Source organism: Cherax quadricarinatus, chromosome 81 (genome assembly GCF_038502225.1).
Source record: "Cherax quadricarinatus isolate ZL_2023a chromosome 81, ASM3850222v1, whole genome shotgun sequence".
Taxonomy (NCBI): domain Eukaryota; kingdom Metazoa; phylum Arthropoda; class Malacostraca; order Decapoda; family Parastacidae; genus Cherax; species Cherax quadricarinatus.
The window spans coordinates 13,735,869-13,751,329 of NC_091372.1; the positions used below are offsets into that span (position 1 = coordinate 13,735,869).

The following is a 15,461-nucleotide window of genomic DNA, read 5'->3' on the forward strand; positions in this document are numbered from 1 at the left end:
GTTACAACAGTTGCTAAATGTCTCTCTCTGACCAGAATGCTATCTATAATTCACTTAATGCATAGGTTTCTGTTTATTACAAGGTGAACAGGGACACGAGTCTTTTCCATTAGTCTTGCCCTCCTAGGATACCATCCATGACAATCGCCTAACACCCAAGTACCTGTTTATTACTAGGTGATGAATGGCTGCAGGTGTAAGGAGACGTGCCCATAAGTCTGGCCCTGCCAGGATGCCAGACATAGTAGTCGCCTAGTGCTAGATATGTACTTGTGGATTGCTAGGTGATGTTGGGCAGCAGATGTAAGGAGCGACTATGATAATGGTTTATAGTACTGACAAACTGGTAGGACACATGTGCAACAGTTAGGTATCTTTATTCCGAAACGTTGTAAAGACGATGTATTCAATCCATCACCCTTGAATACGTAGTTTTGAAGGTGATGGGCTGATGATGTCTGTACATCTGCTTCTGCTGCCTCCTCTGTACTCGACTGAAGAAGCCTACTGTGTAGACGAAACGTTTCGGAATAAATATACCTAACTGTTGCACAGGTGTCTTATCAGGTGTAAGGCGACTTGCCCATACGTTTCCATTCACCTGGTATTGAAGCATGAGTCCTCCTGGCGTGAGCTAATGGCACGACCACCGTAGTAAGAACATTACTGTGTACATTAATAGAGTGCTGGGCTGCCAGAGTAGGAAAACCCCGAAGAATAGAATAGAGAATAGGTAAGACCCTTTAGTGGGATGAGCTGGGAAGTGGGGATAGTGGAAGAATAGGTTGGTGAGAGGAAGATTGTTAGTGGGAGGGATATTACCAGGGCTTAACCCAGTCGCTAGGCAGATTGTGGTTCAGGAGTCGTGGACGCAGCTGGAAACGTATTAAAGGTATAAGGGTGTAACACGAGTAGGTGGAGACGGAGAAGAGTATACAGATCAAGACAGGAGTTAAACAATCTTTCACTCTAAGACCATCTGGTTTTAAGTTCTAAAAGCTTTACTTAGAGCGACATGTTGTACCAGTAATGGCTTCTGCACATTTATGTACGAGTGCTCATTCTGTCTTATCTTTGTTCATGTTCTCTGTGCATGTTTTATCAGATTCATACATGCATACATGGCTGGAACAGTTAAAAAGTATCCCACAGTACTGTGGGTGGAACAGTTAACAACTAAATACCATGGAACAATTCACAAATTTTTCCACAATACTATGGCTGAAACATTTCACAACTAGCTGGCAGTACTATGGCTGGCTGGAACACTTCATAACTATCCCACAATACTGTGGCTGGAACACTTCATAACTATCCCACAATACTGTGGCTGGAACACTTCATAACTATCCCACAATACTGTGGCTGGAACACTTCATAACTATCCCACAATACTGTGGCTGGAACACTTCATAACTATCCCACAATACTGTGGCTGGAACACTTCACAACTATCCCACAATACTGTGGCTGGAACACTTCATAACTATCCCACAATACTGTGGCTGGAACACTTCATAACTATCCCACAATACTGTGGCTGGAACACTTCATAACTATCCCACAATACTGTGGCTGGAACACTTCATAACTATCCCACAATACTGTGGCTGGAACACTTCATAACTATCCCACAATACTGTGGCTGGAACACTTCACAACTATCCCACAATACTGTGGCTGGAACACTTCACAACTATCCCACAATACTGTGGCTGGAACCCTTCACAACAATCCCACAATACTGTGGCTGGAACCCTTCACAACAATCCCACAATACTGTGGCTGGAACACTTCACAACAATCCCACAATACTGTGGCTGGAACCCTTCACAACAATCCCACAATACTGTGGCTGGAACACTTCACAACTATCCCACAATACTGTGGCTGGAACACTTCACAACAATCCCACAATACTGTGGCTGGAACACTTCACAACTATCCCACAATACTGTGGCTGGAACACTTCACAACAATCCCACAATACTGTGGCTGGAACACTTCACAACTATCCCACAATACTGTGGCTGGAACACTTCACAACTATCCCACAATACTGTGGCTGGAACACTTCACAACAATCCCACAATACTGTGGCTGGAACACTTCACAACGATCCCACAATACTGTGGCTGGAACACTTCACAACAATCCCACAATACTGTGGCTGGAACACTTCACAACAATCCCACAATACTGTGGCTGGAACACTTCACAACAATCCCACAATACTGTGGCTGGAACACTTCACAACAATCCCACAATACTGCGGCTGGAACACTTCACAATCCCACAATACTGCGGCTGGAACACTTCACAACAATCCCACAATACTGTGGCTGGAACACTTCACAACAATCCCACAATACTGTGGCTGGAACACTTCACAACAATCCCACAATACTGCGGCTGGAACACTTCACAATCCCACAATACTGTGGCTGGAACACTTCACAACAATCCCACAATACTGTGGCTGGAACACTTCACAACAATCCCACAATACTGTGGCTGGAACACTTCACAACAATCCCACAATACTGTGGCTGGAACACTTCACAACAATCCCACAATACTGTGGCTGGAACACTTCACAACAATCCCACAATACTGCGGCTGGAACACTTCACAACAATCCCACAATACTGCGGCTGGAACACTTCACAATCCCACAATACTGTGGCTGGAACACTTCACAACAATCCCACAATACTGTGGCTGGAACACTTCACAACAATCCCACAATACTGCGGCTGGAACACTTCACAATCCCACAATACTGTGGCTGGAACACTTCACAACAATCCCACAATACTGTGGCTGGAACAATTCTCAACCGGCAATGTTGTGGCTGCCTGGAGCCTACCTGGAGTGTTCAGAGGGCCAACGCCCTCACGGCTCGCACCCATACCCGGCCTCCCAGTATGGCTGATTAGTCGCTGACTTGAGAAATTTATCCAGTTCCTTTTTGAAGACATCCAGGGGTCTGCTGGTAATGCCAATTGTATATGAAAGAGAGGACGTTGAAAAGTCATGGTCTCTTCACAGTTTTTCCATTAGTGTACTCATTACAACCCTGCTCTTTATTGTGGATATTTTGCACCGTCTGGCAAACCTCTTACTTTCTTGGGGAACTGTGTTCAGATTTGGGACCAATCCTTTAGAATTTTCCAGGTGTAGATTATAATGTATCACTCTCGCCTACGTTCCAAGGAGTACAGATTGCGGGACATCAAACGTTCCCAGTAATTTAGGTACTTAATTGAATCTGTGTGAGCAGTGAAGGTTCTCTGGATATTCTCCAGGTCTGCAGTGTCGCTTGTCTTAAACGGAACTGCTAAGAGTACAGCAATACTCAAGCCTAGAGAGAAGAATCTGTGCATCAAGCGTATCATCATTGGCTTGGTATCACTTGTTTTTGAAGATTCTGATTATCTAGCTTATTTTCCCTGCAGCTGTGATAGTCATACTGTTGAGATCCTTGAAGGTGAGATCTTGCATAATCAAATTAGTCTAGGTTCTAGAGCCGAGTTCGTTTTAAATTTCCTTCCAATCTTTATTTTCTCAAGTTTCTCATAACTGAGTAGCTGAAATTTGTCCTCATTAACCATCACAGTGTCAGTGGCCAATTGGAAACTTTTATTATTTATTTATTTTATTTTATTTCAAAGCCCATCCCCCTCTAAGGTATACTACCACCCCCAGGATGCCACCTACAACAGTCGACTAACACCCAGGTACCCACATTCTGCTAGGTGAACAGGAGCAGCAGGTGTAACGAAACATGCCCAACGTTTCCACCTATGCCGTGGGTCGAACCACGGACCGTCAGCATGATGCGAGTGCCCTACCAAGAAGCCACGGGACTTGTTAGGTTGGAGGTGTGCCATGTCCTCAGTGGATGGCACTCTCGTACAGATTACGGTATTGTCTTTATAGAACGACACGATGTTCTGTGATTTATGCCAATGTCAGATATAAGAGAATAGGGGCCGGTACAGGCAGGCCCCGCTTTACAGCGGTTAGTTTTGCGGCGTTTCACAAATACAGCAGTTTTCAGTTATACACATTCTTGTTAGGTAAGACACATATGCAACAGTTGGGTATCTTTATTATGAAACGTTTCGCCTACACAGTAGGCTTCTTCAGTCAAGTACAGAAAAGTTGATAGAAGCAGAAGATACTTGAAGACGATGTAATCAGTCCATCACCCTTAAAGTTTTGAGGTGGTCAGTCCCTCAGTCTGGAGAAGAGCATTGTTCCATAGTATGAAACAATATGGAGATGAAGTGACAGGATGGAGCTTATATAGCGCCAAGAGGTGAGACGTAGGCCACTAGGAGAGGTAAGAACTCAGATGTTGAGAGGTCAGGTCCCTCTCAAATCCAGCCCCTCTCACTAGTGGAAGTTGTCGAAGTTGATTGTAGGTCTGTACCAAGATACCCTTGTGTTGCAGTGTCTGACAGATTGAACATTAAAATGGTATAAAATACCGACAGGTTGTTAGGTAAGACACATATGCAACAGTTAGGTATCTTTATTATGAAACGTTTCGCCTACACAGTAGGCTTCATCAGTCGAGTACAGAAAAGTTGATAGAAGCAGAAGATACTTGAAGACGATGTAATCAGTCCATCACCCTTAAAGTTTTGAGGTGGTCAGTCCCTCAGTCTGGAGAACATTGTTCCATAGTATGAAACAATAAATATATTGACCACTCACTATAAGCTAAGGATGAAGATATTTTAAGTAATGTGTGTACTGTATATACATTTTCTAGGCCTAGTTCTATTGTTCACTTAATATATAATAATGTCAACATTTTACAAGGCTTTTATATGCATTGGAAAGTGAAAAATGAAGGCTGCACTACAGTGATTTTTGCTTTACAGCAGCAACCTGGAACCTAACCTGCTGTAAAAGTGGAGCCCTACAGTAGCCTGGAACCTAACATGTTGTATAAACGGGGCCCTACAGTAGCCTGGAACCTAACCTGCTGTAAAAACCTGTGGAGCCCTAAAGTAGACTGGAACCTAACAAGTTGTATAAACGGGGCCCTGCCGTAGTCTGGAACCTAACCTGCTGTATAAACGGGGCCCTACAGTAGCCTGGAACCTAACCTGTTGTATAAACGGGGCCCTACAGTAGCCTGGAACCTAACCTGTTGTATAAACGGAGCCCTACAGTAGCCTGGAATCTAACATGTTGTATAAACGGGGCCCTGCCGTAGTCTGAACCTAACCTGCTGTATAAACGGGGCCCTACAGTAGCCTGGAACCTAACCTGTTGTATAAACGGGGCCCTACAGCAGCCTGAAACCTAACCTGCTGTAAAAGTGGGCCCTACAGTAGCCTGGAACCTAACCTGCTGTAAAAGTGGAGCCCTACAGTAGCCTGGAACCTAACCTGTTGTAAAACGTGGGCCCTACAGTAGCCTGGAACCTAACCTGCTGTAAAACGGGGCCCTACAGTAGCCTGGAACCTAACCTGCTGTAAAAGTGGGGCCCTACAGTAGCCTGGAACCTAACCTGCTGTAAAAGTGGAGCCCTACAGTAGCCTGGAACCTAACCTGCTGTAAAACGTGGGCCCTACAGTAGCCTGGAACCTAACCTGCTGTAAAAGTGGAGCCCTACAGTAGTCTGGAACCTAACCTGCTGTATAAACGGAGCCCTATAGTAGCCTGGAACCTAACCTGCTGTATAAACGTGGGCCCTACAGTAGCCTGGAACCTAACCTGTTGTATAAACGGGGTCCTACAGTAGCCTGGAACCTAACCTGCTGTAAAAGTGGGGCCCTACAGTAGCCTGGAACCTAACCTGCTGTATAAACGTGGGCCCTACAGTAGCCTGGAACCTAACCTGTTGTAAAAGTGGGGCCCTACAGTAGCCTGGAACCTAACCTGCTGTATAAACGGGGCCCTACAGTAGCCTGGAACCTAACCTGCTGTAAAAGTGGGCCCTACAGTAGCCTGGAACCTAACCTGTTGTAAAACGTGGAGCCCTACAGTAGCCTGGAACCTAACCTGTTGTATAAACGGGAGCCCTACAGTAGCCTGGAACCTAACCTGTTGTATAAAGTGGGCCCTACAGTAGCCTGGAACCTAACCTGTTGTATAAACGGGAGCCCTACAGTAGCCTGGAACCTAACCTGTTGTAAAAGTGGGCCCTACAGTAGCCTGGAACCTAACCTGCTGTATAAACGGGAGCCCTACAGTAGCCTGGAACCTAACCTGTTGTATAAAGTGGGCCCTACAGTAGCCTGGAACCTAACCTGCTGTAAAAGTGGGCCCTACAGTAGCCTGGAACCTAACCTGTTGTAAAAGTGGGCCCTACAGTAGCCTGGAACCTAACCTGTTGTATAAACGGGGCCCTACAGTAGCCTGGAACCTAACCTGTTGTAAAAGTGGCCCTACAGTAGCCTGGAACCTAACCTGCTGTATAAAGTGGAGCCCTACAGTAGCCTGGAACCTAACCTGCTGTAAAAGTGGAGCCCTACAGTAGCCTGGAACCTAACCTGCTGTAAAAGTGGAGCCCTACAGTAGCCTGGAACCTAACCTGCTGTAAAAGTGGAGCCCTACAGTAGCCTGGAACCTAACCTGCTGTAAAAGTGGAGCCCTACAGTAGCCTGGAACCTAACCTGTGTAAAAGTGGAGCCCTACAGTAGCCTGGAACCTAACCTGCTGTAAAAGTGGAGCCCTACAGTAGCCTGGAACCTAACCTGCTGTAAAAGTAGCCTGGAACCTAACCTGGTAGCCCTACAGTAGCCTGGAACCTAACCTGCTGTATAAAGTGGGGCCCTACAGTAGCCTGGAACCTAACCTGCTTGTAAAAGTGGAGCCCTACAGTAGCCTGGAACCTAACCTGTGTAAAAATGGAACCCTACAGTAGCCTGGAACCTAACCTGCTGTAAAAGTGGGGCCCTACAGTAGCCTGGAACCTAACCTGTTGTATAAACGGGGCCCTACAGTAGCCTGGAACCTAACCTGTTGTATAAACGGGGTCCTACAGTAGCCTGGAGCCTAACCTGTTGTATAAACGGGGCCCTACAGTAGCCTGGAACCTAACATGTTGTATAAACGGGGCCCTACAGTAGCCTGGAACCTAACATGTTGTATAAACGGGGCCCTACAGTAGCCTGCAACCTAACATGTTGTATAAACGGGGCCCTACAGTAGCCTGGAACCTAACATGTTGTATAAACGGGGCCCTACAGTAGCCTGGAACCTAATCTGTTGTATAAACGGGGCCCTACAGTAGCCTGGAACCTAACCTGTTGTATAAACGGGGTCCTACAGTAGCCTGAAACCTAACATGTTTTATAAACGGGGCCCTACAGTAGCCTGCAACCTAACATGTTGTATAAACGGGGCCCTACAGTAGCCTGCAACCTAACCTGTTGTATAACCGGGTCCCTACAGTAGCCTGGAACCTAACCTGTTGTATAAACGGGGCCCTACAGTAGCCTGGAACCTAACCTGTTGTATAAATGGGGCCCTACAGTAGCCTGCAACCTAACATGTTGTATAAACGGGGCCCTACAGGAGCCTGGAACCTAGCCTGTTGTATAAACGGGGCCCTACAGTAGCCTGCAACCTAGCATGTTGTATAAACGGGGCCATACAGTAGCCTGGAACCTAACCTGTTGTATAAACGGAGTCCTACAGTAGCCTGAAACCTAACATGTTGTATAAACGGGGCCCTACAGTAGCCTGGAACCTAACCTGTTGTATAAACGGGGCCCTACAGTAGCCTGGAACCTAACCTGTTGTATAAACGGGGCCCTACAGTAGCCTGGAACCTAACCTGTTGTATAAACGGGGCCCTACAGTAGCCTGGAACCTACCCTTTTGTATAAGCGGGACCCTGCCACCGATTTCATGCTGTTCATTACCCTTCTGGGTTCAGTTTGTTAGAAAATTAAATATCTATTTTCCCACTTCTCCCATTATTCCTTCTGTACTTGTTTTAGGAGCTATTGCACCATGATCAAGCCTGTCAGAGGCTTTTGCAAAGTCAATGTAAACAACATCTGCGTCTAAAACCACGTGGTAATGGTGGAGCAGTTGAGAGAGGCAGGAGCGACGTGCTTGTGCCACCTGGGTTGTGCAGTTGTTGAGATTCTACGTGACCACCAGTCTTGTTTCTTAAAACTCAAAGATTTTGATTATGTGGCACATTAACGCTGTCGGCCACTGGTGGGAGAATTCACAACTACCAAGATTGCGACTGGAAAAATATACATTTAACCCACTGTACTGTAGCTGGAATAATTCACAACTAACAGTACTGTGACTGGAACAGTTCACAACTAACCTACAATGTTGTGGCTGGAACAGTTCACAACTAACGCACAATACTGTGACCGGAACAATTCACAACTAACCTACAATACTGTGGCTGCAACATCTCTCAGCTAACCTACAATACCTTAACTGCAACATCTCTCGGCTAACCTACAATACCTTACTGCAACATCTCTCAGCTAACCTACAATACCTTGACTGCAACATCTCTCAGCTAACCTACAATACCTTGACTGCAACATCTCTCAGCTAACCTACAATACCTTAACTGCAACATCTCTCAGCTAACCTACAATACCTTAACTGCAACATCTCTCAGCTAACCTACAATACCTTAACTGCAACATCTCTCAGCTAACCTACAATACCTTAACTGCAACATCTCTCAGCTAACCTACAATACCTTAACTGCAACATCTCTCAGCTAACCTACAATACCTTGACTGCAACATCTCTCAGCTAACCTACAATACCTTGACTGCAACATCTCTCAGCTAACCTACAATACTGCAACATCTCTCAACTAATCCACAATGCTGTGGCAGAAATAATTCGACAAATTGCTCTTATGAGAGTAAACCTGAGATATTTGGGTTCGTCTTTGGCTTAGCAATGTCCTGGGACTGACTGACAATCGTACCCAAGCTTCGTAAAAGCTTCCTCGAAGGCTTTCTCTGCATGTGTTAGTTGTTGTACACGTGAGTTCATATTATCGTGTCTTAATGTATAGTTCTTGTTTATATAATTGTTGCTTGTCAGTTTAAGGCGTGATGCAAGAGCTGGTTGTGGGGGCTTTGATAACGTGTGCCGACATTGTTACTGCAGGAGCACTGATGTGTTGTGTTTTTGTTTTTTTTCAGGAGCCTATCAAGGCTAAGGCTCCCCAGCTGCACTTGGAGTACAGATTCTACCGCATGCTGGATGCTGTGGGAGGTAAGTTGTGTCATCAGTTTCTCACATCCCCTGTACCTCATCTCTTCACTTATCTCTCTCTCTTACCTCTCACACCCTCCCTTATGGTCTCCCCCATTCCTTCCACCTGGTAGTTGAGCAAGTGCACACGTAGTGTCGGTGCTGGCAACCAGAGTCACCCAGGGTATGCCACAACTGCAGGTGTGGACATGTTCACTGCAGCAAGCAGTGTACACAAGCTTTCCACCCACCTTCACCCCTAGCAGTCCTGCCCATCCTCCCCAACCTTTCCCAACATGTTCCGCACATGATCACGCTATACTGCCATCCAACATGTTCCGCACATGACGAGGCTAGCCTGCCATACACGCTGCAGTGCTTCTCTACCTTGCTTACACCACCTGCTTCAAGTTTCTCTCCTACCTTAGATATAATGTGATTACCTCACATTTCATGACTCCTATAAGGGGTGAGGTTTATATACAAAGAAAAGCATAAGTTAATATACGAAGAAGAACATACGTTAATAAATATATGTTAACATTACCTAAGCAAGAATAAATATTAATATAAACACTTTAAAGACAGCCAGATGTTGTTCATGTATGTTATTCACCAACAAATATAAAGTTGGAGACTATCGTCTCAGTACTTGTTGCTAAGACAGTTGCACCAGCCTTAAACAGTGATGATTTGACTGTGTATCGTAAGAGTGCGTTCCTTGGGTCCCCATTTTCTCTATATAATATCTGCGTTGTGGTGTGTAATAATTTAGTATTGTTTTTATCAGTAAACAACAGTGTAACTTAACCAAACCTTGTCTAATCTAACTTTAATTAAACTTAATGTATTTAGCGTAAATGAAAAAAATAGGTGAAAACTGTATGTGAGAAATGCGACTTAAACGTACTGCAAGTTCCCCCGTCTTCTAATATTGTTTATTTTTCCGTTATAATCTGCCTTGTCCATAATTACTATCACATTTGCTTTGTTTCGTAAGGTGAAGTCCAGGATCTTTTCTTAATTCATGGTGTAACTTAAATCTTTGAGGACAATTGTGTTGGAGAGATTTAAGATTTGTTAAGTTATACCATGAATTAAGGAAAGATCGTAGACTTCACCTTACGAAACAGACAAAGCAAATGTGATAGTAATTATGGACAAGGTAGATTATAGTGGAAAAAATGAATATGTTATTAGAATACAGGGGACCTTAGGTGCCTCTTACAATTTGCCAGGACGCGGTTTTCTTCACACAAGGTTCGTGCAGACGCTTGCACTCGTAGCAGCTTTCTTCCTGAATATATACAGTTGATATCACAGTATGCAGAACAACCACAGTGATTGTTCTGCATACTTGTTCTTTGCTGTTATGTAAGAGGAGTCGTGATAAAGTTTCTGACTAGCCAAACACAATAAAAGATCCCAACCTTGAATATTATGTTCATTAAAGTATTAATACAAATAACCCGTACATAGGAGAAAGAGGCTTAAGACGACGTTTCGGTCCGACTTGGAATAAAACGTGGTCATAAGCCTCTTTCTCCTATGTGCTGGTTATTTGTGTATTATTCCAGTCACATTATTGTGTATTTTCGTTTTCAAAATATCAAGCGCTGCAACCAGATAGGAAGACTCGGAAATAGCTACACAAGAGTTGACCTTCTGAAAGGATTAGGTTAGGTAAGGTAAGGTTCGTCAGGAAACAGGACAAGTGTTTCCTGTCACGGGACTTAGTCATATGATGACCCGTAGCTGAAGCTTTTAGTCGTCTGACAGAGGCCTTCCACTGGCTTACCACTGCAACCCTTTAAAAATTATGATTGTCATTATAACCATTACTATTTTTTTTAAAGGAATATCACAGGACGCAGCTGTGATGGGTCAAATACCAACTTTTGTACCATTTCTTAAGGACTGTTACAGTTATATATTACTACCAAATTCACTTTGAATACATAAATACTTGAAGGAAGCTTCCAGAGTCTTGTACACTAACCAGAAGGAAGCTTCCAGAGTCTTGTACACTAACCAGAAGGAAGCTTCCAGAGTCTTGTACACTAACCAGAAGGAAGCTTCCAGAGTCTTGTACACTAACCAGAAGGAAGCTTCCAGAGTCTTGTACACTAACCAGAAGGAAGCTTCCAGAGTCTTGTACACTAACCAGAAGGAAGCTTCCAGAGCCTTATACACAAACCAGAAGGAAGCTTCCAGAGTCTTATACACTAACCAGAAGGAAGCTTCCAGAGTCTTGTACACTAACCAGAAGGAAGCTTCCAGAGTCTTGTACACTAACCAGAAGGAAGCTTCCAGAGTCTTGTACACTAACCAGAAGGAAGCTTCCAGAGTCTTATACACTAACCAGAAGGAAGCTTCCAGAGTCTTATACACTAACCAGAAGGAAGCTTCCAGAGTCTTATACACTAACCAGAAGGAAGCTTCCAGAGTCTTATACACTAACCAGAAGGAAGCTTCCAGAGTCTTATACACTAACCAGAAGGAAGCTTCCAGAGTCTTATACACTAACCAGAAGGAAGCTTCCAGAGTCTTATACACTAACCAGAAGGAAGCTTCCAGAGTCTTATACACTAACCAGAAGGAAGCTTCCAGAGTCTTATACACTAACCAGAAGGAAGCTTCCAGAGTCTTACACACTAACCAGAAGGAAGCTTCCAGAGTCTTATACACTAATCAGAAGGAAGCTTCCAGAGTCTTATACACTAACCAGAAGGAAGCTTCCAGAGTCTTATACACTAACCAGAAGGAAACTTCCAGAGTCTTATACACTAACAAGAAGGAAGCTTCCAGAGTCTTATACACTAACCAGAAGGAAGCTTCCAGAGTCTTATACACTAACTAGAAGGAAGCTTCTAGAGTCTTATACACTAACCAGAAGGAAGCTTCCAGAGTCTTATACACTAATCAGAAGGAAGCTTCCAGAGTCTTATACACTAACCAGAAGGAAACTTCCAGAGTCTTATACACTAACAAGAAGGAAACTTCCAGAGTCTTATACACTAACAAGAAGGAAGCTTCCAGAGTCTTATACACTAACCAGAAGGAAGCTTCCAGAGTCTTATACACTAACTAGAAGGAAGCTTCTAGAGTCTTATACACTAACCAGGAGTGTGAGGTGTTCAATGCCTCAGCTGTGATGGAAGTGTTGCACTTATGTCATATTCATCAGTGTTGCTAGGAACACAGACGCATGAAGTCGGAGACTTTTAGAACTTTTGTATCTCTGAGCTACTGAAGGTTAGATAGAAGAGTAGGGATGGTGTGTGGTGGTGGGGCCGGAAATATTAGGGTGCAGTGTGTGGGAGAGGAGACAAGGACGGATGCTCTTTAAAGCGCTGGTGTGCCGATTGTTCGGGTGAGGAGATTCATTGTTAGAGAAATTGTTGTTTTAACAAAATTTGGTACATTATGCTGCATCCGGTGGCGATGACCCCCTGAAATCATCTTCAGGTGACACTATACTATATGATAGTTTCACTGTCATATTCCAGATAGGTTGCATGCATGAGGTGGTGATGTATGTAATAGTGGGGGGGGGGGGTGTTAAAAGCTAGCTATCAAACCACGGTACGGGCGGGGATTGAACTCGCTGGTGAGTTGTAAAACTCCAGACCGACGCGTCAGCCACTGGGTCACCTGGCTACAATAAGATTCATCCAACTAGGTATATTTATACACCATAGGGAGGTTAGCATAGGCACCACTGTGACCACAAATGCAAGTTTATACAGATGAATCTCCCGCCAGCGTGGCCGTGACGAGCTCTAGCTCGAGTCCCTCCATAACTCATAACTCACGATATCGTAATGACGTCGTGTCATTACGATTTCGTAAGTCATAAAGCTAGCTATGTTTCCGTGTCATGTTCCTCTCACATATTATGGATTGCGTGTTTGAGGCATTATGCTATAAGTAGGCCTGGTGGATGAAGTGCTGGCCAACTAGGCTGTTGCTTCTGGCTGCAGGCATCCAACGTATGAACAACAGCCCAGCTGGTCAGGAACTGATTTGAGGAACTCTTAACTTCCCTCTTGAAGATAACCTGAGGGTTTTTGGTAATTCCTCTTTGAACGAAGGGAGGGCGTTGAAAAGCCGGGAACCTCTGACACTCGAGTTCTCTTAGTGTACTCTTTACTCCCCTGCTTTTTATTGGATGTACTTTGCATCGTCTGCCAAGTATTTTGTCTATCATATTCCATCATGATGGGATGGGTGGCATACCAAAGGTAATATTGTAGTGTATATGATGGTAACAACTCCTCTGAACATGAGCACACTTCATCTTAGACTCTGGCATCTCATTGACAACATCAAGACATTTGCATCATAAACAAGAAAGTGTGCAGCTTCGACGTTACATTATTACTCACCAGGGAACCTCTTACTCACGCTCTCGACTTAATTTGTCGTAAAAAATAATCATGATCTTAACCTGGTCGTGGACCGTGTCACAGTGGGGCGTTGACCCCCGTTACACCTCCACCAATATTTGTCAAACTTTGTCTCGGTTTATGGACTCTTTGTAGAAGCAGTCATTGGCATGTCTCTGGGTTCACCATTGAGGGTAATCATGGCCAACTGGAAGGTTAAAAGTGCACATCCCCAGGGAGTTAACATGATGGGGATACGTCGATGACATCCTGTTCATTACTCCATGACGCTTCAACACCTTCATCCTCCTGAAGAACATAAAAACTCAGGCGAGACTTTAGTAAGTATAACATCGAAGAGGAAAAGATGAATAGTTACCTTTTCTGGAAGTAATTATTTTCAGGAACGAAGTTACTTTAAATAATACCATGACACTGTTGTAGCAGCAAAATGAACGGTGTAGACTGCACTATACAGGGTAAGTGTTCAACTGTAAAGTCACAAGTAATACTCCCATAAGCGATTATTAGAAGTATTCCCCCTTGTACATACAATTAATAAAATGGTCTTACCTAATGTAACAAATCCTTTTTAATACGCGTACTTCCAGTTTGTCATCAACTTTCTAAACAAATCCAATTTTCTCAAACCCAGAAACAAAAATTATTTATTGAACTATCTCATCATAATAGAACAAAATCTGAGGCTATTACTGGTTTCTTTCTACGTACACATAAGACATACTCAACACCAACATTACTACAAGAACATGACTACAATAATAAAACCTTGGTATACCTTTGCTCTCCACAACACTTGATCAGTGACTGCACGAGAAGAGCCGAGAAAATACTGCACAACATAGACGAGAGTTGAACTCAACACAAGCCATCATCTCTAAACTCTCAACCAAGCTACATCAGGGTTGCCACCATGATCTCTAAACTCTCAACCAAGCTACATCAGGGTTGCCACCATGATCTCTAAACTCTCAACCAAGCTACATCAGGGTTGCCACCATGATCTCTAAACTCTCAACCAAGCTACATCAGGGTTACCACCATGATCTCTAAACTCTCAACCAAGCTACATCAGGGTTACCACCATGATCTCTCAACTTTCAACCAAGCTACATCAGGGTTGCCATCATGATCTCTCAACTTTCAACCAAGCTACATCAGGGTTGCCACCATGATCTCTCAACTTTCAACCAAGCTACATCAGGGTTGCCACCATGATCTCTCAACTTTCAACCAAGCTACATCAGGGTTGCCACCATTCTAACACACTCAACAAGTTGTTTGACAGGAAGACACCACTTAAGGCGTCTACATGATTCCTTGTGGAAGTTGTCACATGTTTTACGTTGGTGAAACTTGCAGAGAGCTGAGCATGAAGACCAGTGAACACAGGTGTTTGCCAGAGAGATAACTTGCAGAGAGCTGAGCATAAGACCAGTGAACACAGGTGTTTGCCAGAGAGATAACTTGCAGAGAGCTGAACATGAAGACCAGTGAACACAGGTGTTTGCCAGAGAGATAACTTGCAGAGAGCTGAGCATAAGACCAGTGAACACAGGTGTTTGCCAGAGAGATAACTTGCAGAGAGCTGAACATGAAGACCAGTGAACACAGGTGTTTGCCAGAGAGATGACAGGAACAATACCTGTATTATTCATCGCAACAGAGAACCATCTGATGAACATGTACTACTCTAGTTATCCACGAAGCAGACACAAAACTGACTGCTTACAATCTGCTCTGATCGCACCTATAAACACCATCGCACAGAAATCAGGTTCGTTCCTAATTTCAGAAGCATTGGAAAAGATCAACCATGCTGTGATTGATGGGCTG

General features: G+C 44.1%; 1 protein-coding gene across 1 annotated transcript in view; it reads left to right on the top strand.

Moving 5' to 3' along the window:
- LOC128699936 (casein kinase I-like) overlaps window positions 1–15,461 on the top strand; it is a 134,723-nt gene that overhangs the window by 80,446 nt on the left and 38,816 nt on the right. The window contains exon 3 of the mRNA XM_053792781.2: window positions 9,165–9,237. Coding sequence (XP_053648756.2) covers window positions 9,165–9,237 — 73 coding nt within the window. The remainder of the gene's footprint in view (window positions 1–9,164; window positions 9,238–15,461) is intronic.